Source organism: Sceloporus undulatus, chromosome 4, assembly GCF_019175285.1.
Source record: "Sceloporus undulatus isolate JIND9_A2432 ecotype Alabama chromosome 4, SceUnd_v1.1, whole genome shotgun sequence".
Taxonomy (NCBI): domain Eukaryota; kingdom Metazoa; phylum Chordata; class Lepidosauria; order Squamata; family Phrynosomatidae; genus Sceloporus; species Sceloporus undulatus.
In genome coordinates, this window is record NC_056525.1 from 61073711 (window position 1) to 61084842 (window position 11132).

An 11132-nucleotide genomic window follows, 5' to 3' on the forward strand; every position below is an offset into this window, starting at 1 on the left:
GGAGCCCTGTCTTAGCCACCCGAGGATGGCAGCCTTCTCTCCCTCAGAGGCGAACGATGACAGTTGGGAGGAGGAGCCTCCGTCCTGCAGCCCCCGATGGCACGGGCCAGCCCTCTCTCCCCAAGGCCGACGAGATAGTAGGGAGTGGGGCCCCTGTCTCAGGCGCCCTGATGGTATGGGCCAGCCTTCTCTCTCCTGAGCCGACTGACCGTTGGGAGGAGGAGCCTCGTCCTCGGCAGCCCCCGATGGACGGCAGCCTCTCTCTCCCTCAGAGGCCGAACGTGATTGGAGGGAGGAGCTCTGTCTCAGGCCAGCCCTGATGGCACGGCCGCCTTCTCTCTCCCCAGAAGCCGACGATAAGCAGAGAGGGAGGGCTCTGTCTCAGGCCCCCCCGATGACTGGGCAGCCCTCTCTCCTCAGAGGCCGAACGGTGACCAGGGAGGGAGGAGCCTCGTCTTCAGGCCAGCCCGATGTATGGCAGCCTTCTCTTTTTGCTTTGGGGCCAGTCCAAACAGAACACTGTAGATATGAAGGGCCAACGTGAAAACATTTCTTGTGCACTTTGTTAATCTGTATTACAGCTTAGAGCCTTGGTGGTTATTATATACATCCCTGGGTAGAGATGCCAGTTTTGAGGCCATAAATTTATTTTTTATTTATTTAATTTATTCATCATTAATTAACTTTCCCTCTCTCCATATTCCCTATGAGGCATTAGGGCAATTTTGCCATGTTTGTGGGAGTCCAGGGTCATTTGGGGTGCAGAAGGGGCCTTTGTAGGCAGGAATTACCTGGAATTTGAGTTCTGGGTTCTATCCTGTTGGGGAAAGGATTATCTTGAAGCTTAAATGTCTCAGGAAGGGTCAAAATGGATGTGAAAGGTGACTTTAGGGGGGGCGGATACATTTTTTTTTGATGGGAGAGAATATGTGGCCCTTCAGGGACCCTAGGGACTAGTGTGCCTCTAACTGTTTATCTGTTATGGAAAGTACCAGAAACAAACAGATTTTAAAGTGGAGTCAGTAAGAACAGTTTACATAGAAGTGGGATATTGCTACTTAGCTGTAAGATTTAGGAGTGATGGGCTCATGTAAAAACTTATTTTTATTTATTTCTATCTTTTCCCAAGATTAATTTTTAAAGAAGAGACAGCACTCAGCCTGTTGAAGATTGTGTCCTATGTTAAACCAAATTGTGGTCACTAAGAGGATAGTAAATTATAATTGACAGACAGTCATTCTGCTACACGTTTGTGGTATTCAGTCCAACATGTCCAAACAAAGGAGACGACTGCTACTTCTACTTCTACTACCACTGTACTAAGGTTTGCATTTTCCCCTATCCCAATCTTGTCTTATCATGCTTGCATTATTACAGCTTTAGTGTGACCCCAGATTGTAATTAAGGCAAAAACTATTTTAAATTGTAAATTTTATTATGGATGTGAACAGACTACTTGTGGAAAACTACTTGTTTTTTCTAGAATGTGGAAATTTACCATCTAGGCCTAGTGTGAAAGATCACACTTGGAATTAAAGAATCTTGAGCAGTCCTTATGATGAGTTTCTGAATATTTCGTCCCAAATCTAGGTGTTGGTTCTTTTGTATAAGAGCTTAAAGAGTGACCAGGAAAATGAACTGGAAGAAAGATTATGTGAGACAGAAGTATAAATTTGTGCTCTGGGTTTTCTTGGCTCCCACTTGTGTTCTATATCAGTGTACTCAAAATGGTTCATTGTCCAATGTGTACACTGGCCATTGGTTACCAGTCCTTGCTGAGTTGCTAGGAAAGAAAGAAAAGAATTGTAGCTTAAGGTCACGGATATGACTATGCTCCCTGGTATATTAGGAGATTTTTGGCATTTTTTTCCCCCAAGGAAGGTCAATGAGGGTAGAACGGAAAATTTGCTGTGCAAGCAGAAGTCTGCTTTGTTAGTGACATGGGATTTCATTCATAAAGAGTTTTCAGACTATGTTTTAATTGCTTTTCTCCCTTTCATTTTCCATAGGGGGACAGTTGCCCCTACCGTCACTGTGAAGCTGCCTTGGGAAATGAAACTGTTTGTGTTCTCTGGCAGGAAGGACGGTGTTTCAGAAGTATTTGTCGGTTCAGACATATGGAGTAATGTTAAGTGATTTTTAATTAAATACGTAGGCCTGGTAATTGCTGGGTTTGGTTCTGGATCCCCGTCCCCCCATCATGGATGCCATTTCCATGGATGCTCAGTCTTGATATATATAGTGGCATGGTAAAGTGGTGTCCCTATATAAATGACTAAACTCACTGTTTGTTTTTAGAATTGATTTACTTTTTAAATATTTTCAGCTATGGATGGTTTGAATACGTGGATAAACAATCTGTGGTTATGGAGGGCTGACTGTATTCTGATAGCATGTTAATCTGCCATTGTACAGGGCTTTGTGGATGGCAGCTTCCGTTGTTGAGCTTGGTTGTGTACTCTTGATCAATTTCTTAGGGTTGTGAAGGAGAGTGTTGCTGGGTCACATCATTGTGTTGCTGTTGTACTTTCACGTGACCCTAGTATACATTTACATTATGTTTCATCCTCAGAAAAACGTAGTGAAATTCCTGTTATTGGGAAAATCAGCCAGTGGGCTGTCAGAAGTTGACTGTGCTTTCCACCATAAACAAAGGACGTTTTGTGGATGGACTTTTCTTACCTCCAAGCAAAGTAAGTTCTGTTTACTTGACTGAGAGTTCTTCTGTGCTCATCTTTCTACAGAATGGCTTGCATTATGTTTCAAGTTTGCATATGTCTTCTAGATGCTGTATGGGAACATATCTTGCTCCTTCACTTTGTTTCCCCCCCCCTTTCCGGCAGTGCCGGAATCCTACAAAACCCAAGTAAATAGAGGTAGCGAAGATATAAACACAGTTCATAAATTGTAAAATACCTAGGTAATGCCAAAGATTATTGTTAAACCAAGCTCTACCTATAGCTCAAAATGTAGCCATGTGGAAGCAGCTTCATGTTCCTGAAAGTAACTTCATCTGGAATAGTAGACTCATTAAACATTGTTGGGTTGCAGTCATCTGATTCATACTGCTTCACAAAATCAGATAGTGTTACTCAGACATACATAAAAAGACTTTCACCTTTCTTTCCTGGTTGTTCTCCTGGAAGCTTCTGTCTGACCATTAGCACAAGTCAGATTACTCACCAGTGGTGCTTTTACTTCTTAATATAGATAAGATTAAAATTAACCAAAAAAAGAAAGAATATGACTATTGTATTTTGCATGATGGTTGTCAGAAATAGTACAGTGCCTTGATAGATTTTTAGTGACTGGTAGAACTGTTGATGATCACAATCCATTCCTAACTATGATATTTCTTACACTGACACAGTGCATCAGACACTTAATTATGTATTACAAATAATCAGTTGGGTCCCATTTTAGTTGTGGCTTACAATAGCTTCATTAAATAGCATTGTTAAGTCTGCTTCATTACTTAAATTTACGGGACCAAAGTTAGCTATAACTGAATTGAACTCTCATTGATTTCACTAAGACTACAGTAAGCACACTTAAGTGTGGTTCCAACCCATGGGTTTTCTGCTTGTAGTTTATAGAGTCTTTTGTTTCATTTAAGCTGTTCTTCCAAGTGTGTCTGAGTCTATGGAAGAGGAAATGAAGCCTACACAGATGTCACTGCAGCAGAATAAACTTTCTGTTCAGTCCAATCCATCTCCTCAGCTGCGTGGGGTAATGAAGGTAGAAAATTCTGAAAATGTACCCAGCCCTACTCATCCACCAGTAGTAATCAATGCTGCAGATGATGATGAAGATGATGATGGTAAGCAAAAGTGATTTCTCTAAAGGCTTGCTAGAGAGGTTAAAAACAATAAAAAGGGCTTTTTTGGATATGTCTGCAGCAGAAGGAAGAAAAAGGAAATGGTAGGGCCACTGCGAGAAGAAGATGGCAAAATGCTAAGAGAAGATAGAGAAAAAGGCAGAATTACTCAACACCTTCTTTGCCTCAGTCTTCTCAGAAAAGGCAAAGGGTGCTCAACCTGAAGATAATGGAGCAGAGGACAGAATAGGAGAATTTCAGCACAGAATAAGCAAAGAGATAGTACAGGAATACCTTGTTAATCTAAATGAATTTAAGTCTCCAGGACCAGATGAACTACATCCAAGGGTATTAAAAGAATGGACAAAGGTAATATCGGAGCCATTGGCAATAATCTTTGAAAACTCCTGGAGAATAGGAGAAGTCCCAGCCGACTGGAGGAGGGCAAACGTCGTCCCCATCTTCAAAAAGGGAAAAAAGAGGATCCCAACAATTATCGTCCAGTTAGTCTGACATCACTACCAGGAAAGATTCTAGAGCAGATAATTAAAAAGAGTCTGTGAACATTTAGAAGGCAACTCCATAATCACAAAAAGTCAACACGAGTTTCAGAGAAACAAGTCATGCCAGACAAATCTAATCTCTTTCTTTGATAAAATTACCACCTTGTTAGATGAAGGGAATGCTGTGGATATAGTATATCTTGATTTCAGTAAAGGCTTTGACAAAGATCCCCATGACATTCTTGAAAACAAGCTTGTAAAATGTGGGCTAGACAAGGCAACTGTTACGTGGATTTGTAATTGGCTGACCGGCCGAACCCAAAGGGTGCTCAACAATGGCTCCCTTTCATCCTGGAGAGAAGTGATCAGTGGGATCCCACAGGGCTCTGTCCTGGGCCCAGTGCCATTCAACATCTTTATCAATTACTTGGAGGACAAAATTGGAGGCATATGTATCAAATTTGCAGATGATACCGAATTAGGGGGAGTAGCTAATACCCCAGAGGACAGGATCAAAATTCAAAATGACCTGAATAGACTTGAAAGCTGAGCCACAGCTAACAAAATGAAATTCAACACAGAGAAATGTAAGGTACTGCACTTAGGGCGGAAAAATGAAATGCACAGATATAGGATGGGCAACACCTGGCTGAATGAAACTACGTGTGAAAGGGGAGTCCAAGTAGACCACAAGTTGAACATGAGTCAACAGTGTGACGCGGCAGCTAAAAAGGCCAATGCAATTTTAGGCTGCATCAATAAAAGTATAGTGTCTAGATCAAGGGAAGTAATAGTGCCATTATATTCTGCTCTTGTCAGGCCCCACCTGGAATATTGTGTCCAGTTCTGAGCACCACAATTTAAAAAAGATGTGGAGAAACTGCCTCATGTCCCAAGAAGAGCGACTAAAATGGTGAAGGGTCTGGAAGCCATGCCCAATGAGGAACGACTAAGGGAGCTGGGGATGTTCAGCCTGGAGAAGAGAAGGTTAAAAGGCGATATGATAGCCCTGTTTAAATACTTGAAGGGATGTCATATTGAGGAGGGACCAAGCTTGTTTTCTGCCACTCCAGAGACTAGGACCTGGAACAATGGATGCAATTTATAGCAAAAGATATTCCATCTCAACATTAGGAAGAACTTCCAGACAGTAAGGGCTGTCCGACAGTGGAACACACTCCCTCGGAGTGTAGTGGAATCTTCTTCCTTGGAGGTTTTTAAACAGAGGCTGGATGGCCATCTGTCGGGGATGTTTTGATTTGGATTTCCTGCATGGCAGGGGGTTGGACTGGATGGCCCTCGCGGTCTCTTCCAACTCTATTATTCTAGGGCCCATTACAGACGGGCATAAAGTACAGACTGGGTTCGTATTAGGGTTAGAACGGTGCGTCCCTTCTGGACGCCCCTAACTCTAATACGGACCGAGTCCGTACAAAATAGCGGCGCCCGTTCCACATGGGGGCTGCCATCTTGACATAGCGGATGCTTTGCGTTCGCATGTCACGCAGCACATATCATACCGTGAGTGCACCACTGGCGCATCGCGGCATCATAACTGCGCTGCAAAGAGAAGCGCCATTTTGGCGCTTCTTATTTGCACCGCGGAGGAGCTGTGCGGTTTGGACGCTGGGGCTCCTCCGCGCTGCAACCGCCTGTTCTGGGCAGTCTGTAACGCGCCAGTGATTCTAAGGTTTTTATTCATTTGTATTACTTTATACACAGCACTATGTGATCCCTGCAAGTATTATTAATTATTGATTAAATTTTTTATCCTGTCCTCGATTGGAGATAATTTAGAACGATTTAAAATAATAAGAATTGTTTAAGAGATCAAAAACATATTAAGCCATTTTTAATACTTAAGACCAGGAGTAGGCAACCTTTTTGAGCCGGGGGCCAGGTTGCTGTCCCTCAGACAACTGGGGGGCTGAACTCAAAATGGTGCCTGGAGCGGCACGGAAGATGCGGTGGGGCAGCAATCGGCGGCAAGACCAGGCTGGGGCCGGTCCCAAAGCCTCGCTGGGCCGGATCCGGCCTAGGGCTGTAGGTTGCCGACCCCTGCTTAAGACAATTCAAAACTTGTTAACCATTTAAAATAATTTAAACTATAAGGCTCATGTGAATATCAGTTAAGCCCCCCAGGCTTTAATTTAAAAAGTGATGTTTTCATTTGGTGCTTGACTTACACCAGTTTAGGCATCATTATAAGTGATAGGCATTCCATTACCAGGATGCCACAGCAGAGAAGGTTTCTTCCATATCCCACAAGGTATTTCCCCCACCAGTGGAACACAGAAAGACTGCTGAAACAGACATCACTTCTCAGGCTGCATCTTGAATTCAGAGTAGAAGTGTATTGGCAACCAATGCCGTTTCTTCAAAACCAATATGATATAGTTTCTGATTAGTGTTCCAGTCAGCAGTCTACCTGTTGCATTTTGTACTAGCTGCTGCACCTCTCATCTTCTAGGGCAGCCCTTGCATTGCAGTAGTTTAATGAGGAAGTTACCAGTGCATGGACCATTGTGGGTAAATTATCCTTAAACAGAAAGGCTGTTATTAATGTCAGATTATAGATACTTTAAAATACTTGTTTCCTTTTAAAATTATGTCATGATTCAGCAAACATCCATATGTCTGTGTATGCAGATCTGTTTAACTAGAGTATGCATACTTGGGATTATATTCCCCTGAATAAATGGACCTTGCTTCTGAATGAACAGATAGGATCAAACAAACAATTTTACTTCTTTCAGATCAGTTGTCTGAAGAAGGTGATGAATCTAAAATGCCTGTTCAGCAATCTTCAGAGGTCTCTAATGGATTGCGAGTAGTTTCTACTCGAAAATCTGTGGTTAGCACAAAGCAAGATAAAGGTAAGAACTAATGTAATTGAGAGAAAAAATCTGAATGGTCCTTTAACAAAGCATTAACCTTGTTTTTTTGTTCAACCCCTTTTGGTACTGGGTTTTTTTCAAGTTAAAAGTAAATGTCTAAAAAGGAGAACGTCTTGTTTTACTGGAGGCCCTCACATGAACCAGTATATTCTTTTAACAAATAAAAATTGGAGGAGTTGGTCCTGCAGAGAGCCAACACTGGATTTTGTTGCTTGTTCATCTGAGTACAAAATTTAAGTTAGGCGTGGTACAGACTGCCCAAAAGGGGCAGTTTACCCGCGCCTTGTTTTGCTGCGCAAGGAAGCTGCAGTGGAAAACTACGCAGCTTCCTCGTGCAGCAAAAAGAACCCGCAAAAAGTGGGTTCTTTCTGTGGTGCCATAATGACGCTGCAGTGCAACAATGGCGCACTTGCAACGTCATTATGTGGGCTTGACGTGCAGACGCTAAATGTCCGTCGCGTCAAAATGGCGGCACCCATGTGTACAGGGCACTGCCATTTTGACATCCTCGTCACGTGCTAGGGGTGAGGCACCTATGGGCGGTGCGCCCTCAGCCAACCCCTAGCACGTGACAAGGGTGCCCTGTTGGCCCATCTGGACAGGCCCATAAATTAAATTTAGCTGAAGTTCTTATGAATGAAACTTAAAAATCAAGAGCTGTAAATCAGGCATTCTGGTATATTAAACCAGAAAGCCATACAGCTGGCCCTAGGTATCCACGTGGGATCCCTTTCAGACCTCCTCCCCTGCCATAGATACCAAAATCTGCAAATGCCCACGTTTCCTTCTTCCCAATGGCGGCACATACATGAAGGTTTGCCGCCATTGGAGACAAAATGGGTGGGGTTGGCTGTATGGAGAGCGGCCAATGTAGGACTTCCAGTGGTTGATGGGAGGGCAGTAGTGAGTCCAGAGAGAGGGAGGCCCGACCTCTGTTCTCCTGTCTGGGTGACAGTGTGCCCTGGAAGTTACATCCCTGCTCCTCCTTGCTCTCTACTGGCGGTGACCTTTTGAATCCCACTCCCAGCAGAGGGCTCCGTGGAAGGAAAGATAATGACTGCTCTGCCCACCACCTTCGTTGCCCTCACCACTGATGCCTTGTTGATTGCCTCTTCTGCCTCCTGCTGGTCTCCTGAAGGGGGTGGCACCTTTGGCCAGAAAGCAAGGAGGCCAGACAAGGCAGAAGAAACTGTCAAGAGGCAGAGGAGGGGGTAGCCAAGGTAGGTGAGGGTGTTGAGGGTGGTGGGCAGGGCTGCCATGCTTTGTTCTTCCTTCCTCCCTTCCAGGAAGCCTTTTGCCAGGAATTAGACCCAAGAGAGTGAGGAAGGGCAGGGAGGTAGCTTACAGTGGTGCACTGTTGCCTGAGGTTGGGTGTCCCCTCCCCTGCACTCACTAATTCCTGCATTCACTGGGTTTTTTTGTGGAAAGTGGGAGCAAACTAGTTTATTCTGGGTTGCACTGCTAAAGTGAAGAGAGGTCAGTATCTCATACCTAGCTTTATGCTTGGGCTCCCCCCTCCCCCATATAATGTTTGAAATGAACCATAATGTTTGTTCTCTGGCCTCTGATCTCACATTTATCAGTTCAATTTCTATATTATTCAGATGGTGGTTTGAATTTTGGGATCAAAACCCTTGAGGAAATCAAATCAAAGAAAATGAAAGAAAAATCAACGCAGCAAGCTGGTAAGTTCACATTTTTCCTCACTGTGTCTCTAGTAGTTTGGAGGATACTTAATGAGACCTTGTTTGAAAAGCCTGATTCTTTTGGTAGTTATGAGAGTATGTTGCTTTGTTCATAAGGAGACTATTATTAGTGTCACAGTAATGAACTGCTGGTGTACTGGTATAATGACAGATTAGAAGCCTTATATATAATGTGCACCTCAGACATGAATTGCCCATAGGATAATGACTTCCTATGGGCAATTCATGTCTGAGGTGCAAGTTGAATATTTGCAGTACTCCATATTTTTGGGGATTGTTGTAAGGTTTATTGATACATATAAATACTTTGAACTCTCAAGTTATGCAGTATTAGACATGCTTAATCTGAAGTAATCTTCACTTCTTTCAGTACAACCTGTTCTAATTTTAAATATACCATCCTTGAAGTGCTCAATAGTTCTTAAATAGTGGCAGTAGTACAGCTTGATGTAGCTTTCTCTTACTTTTCTCAGACAGTCCTTCTGAAGTTGCTGCTCAAACCCAGACCCATCCAGGCCGAGAGAGAGAAAATGTACGGACTGTGCTCAGAACTGTAACTTCATCTATGAAGCAAGGTAATTTTCCTGTCTTTAGTTTAGCTCTCATGCTTCTGTAGATGTCCTTCTGTACTGCTCATTAGTAGTGATAGTCTGTCACTGCTATTTCCAAAACAAGAACAAAGTATATATGGCAGCACATATGCTTTCTAGCAGGTATAATGTGAGATTACCTCTCTGCTTAATAAAAATGAATGGCAGTTAAGTTCAAGTCACTAAACTAGTAGCATCAGTAAAGCCAATGCAAAGACATTTAAAGGACAGAATTGCATTCAATTAAGTTCATTGTCATAGATTTTAAAAATTGTAAATTGTACAAATAGTAGATACTATAAAATGTTATTACCATTAACATGTAGGTGCTAAATGTATAATGTATTAGATTAAATTAGTTTTTTGATTTGCAGAAGAAATCGAAAAGTATGTGTATTCCCACACATCTGCATAATTCTACATATTGCAAAGGGCCACTATGATGGCATAACTTTGTTTGCTTCGTACATAAAATGACTTTACAATCTCTTACAGTTGTTGGTTATTGAGCAACTTAAAATAGCTGTCAGGTTGTGTCAATTTATTGGCTAGGGTTGTTGTACCTTCTTTCATTGCACTCCATGCTAATGTTGTATTTTATGATACTCTTTAATGTACATCGCTGGGTGTCTTATAGTATAAAATGATGTATATTTCAACTACAAAGTATTTGTTAACCTATTCTTGCAAATAGCCCACCTTGAACAAATGGATATTTTTTCACAATTTAATGTGAGACTAATTGTTTTTCCTTTAACACCACATCCTTCCCATATTAGCCTTCTAATCCAGCCATGTGCATCATATAAGTTGCTTGCACTCTTTTCTATTTGATAAGTGTTTCTGCATTTCAAAGGCTTTGTTATCCACTAATGTCTGTCGATACACAATTTAATTTGTATCTTCTGTCTGAAAACAGTGCATTTGTAATCCAGTAATCTTCCACTAGATTATTTATAGAGTACTTTGATCAGTTACTTGCCTTTATTCAAACTACCATGTTACTGTCTTTGTGTTGTTCCTGTTTGAAAAGCAAATATTAATGTTGTTTGCACTTCCATTGTCTTAGGTGAAGAGCCTCAGATTCGTTGACTCTTGCAGAACGCTTAGGGAAACGGAAGCCTTCCATAGGTATTGCGGGTATAAATACTTCTGGAATGTTTTGTTTTTACTCTACTTCTGTTATAGGCACATTTATAGTAGTATAAGTTCTGATAATGTGTTCAATTTATCCTTTTTTTCGGAATTCAGGTAAATTATTAAGTGAAAGTATATATTATTGTGGGGACACAAGTAGAACTCAGAATGTGTGTCAAGATGGGTTTTAACTACCATAACCTTAGTGTCTGCATTCTCTGCCATGTATTCTCTCTCTCTCTCTCTCCCCCCCCCCCCCCCCCTCTTATTAAGGATTACAAAGTAATATGAACAAATAGGTACTAAAATTGGCTACCAGAAGTAGAGTTATGTGTCATATATGCATACTAAATAAGTAGGAGACATATAAGTGGAATTAAAAACAAAGCAAAATCTAATCGTCCTTTTTTCTTTTTATCATAAATTGAGAGAGTGGTCTCCCTTAAACGTAGCCTGGCTGAAAGACTTGGAAAGAAAATAGA

At 42.0% G+C, this 11132-nt stretch overlaps 1 protein-coding gene across 1 annotated transcript; it reads left to right on the forward strand.

Annotated features, from left to right (window-relative positions):
* The first annotated feature begins 3586 nt into the window (after positions 1-3586).
* Positions 3587-10643, forward strand: ZC3H11A (zinc finger CCCH-type containing 11A). The gene is made up of 5 exons (XM_042466188.1): positions 3587-3820; positions 7077-7196; positions 8822-8902; positions 9397-9498; positions 10583-10643. The coding sequence occupies exons 1-5, from the start codon at positions 3643-3645 to the stop codon at positions 10603-10605; spliced, it is 504 nt and encodes a 167-aa protein (XP_042322122.1). The 5' UTR covers positions 3587-3642; the 3' UTR covers positions 10606-10643.
* Positions 10644-11132: the final 489 nt, after the last annotated feature.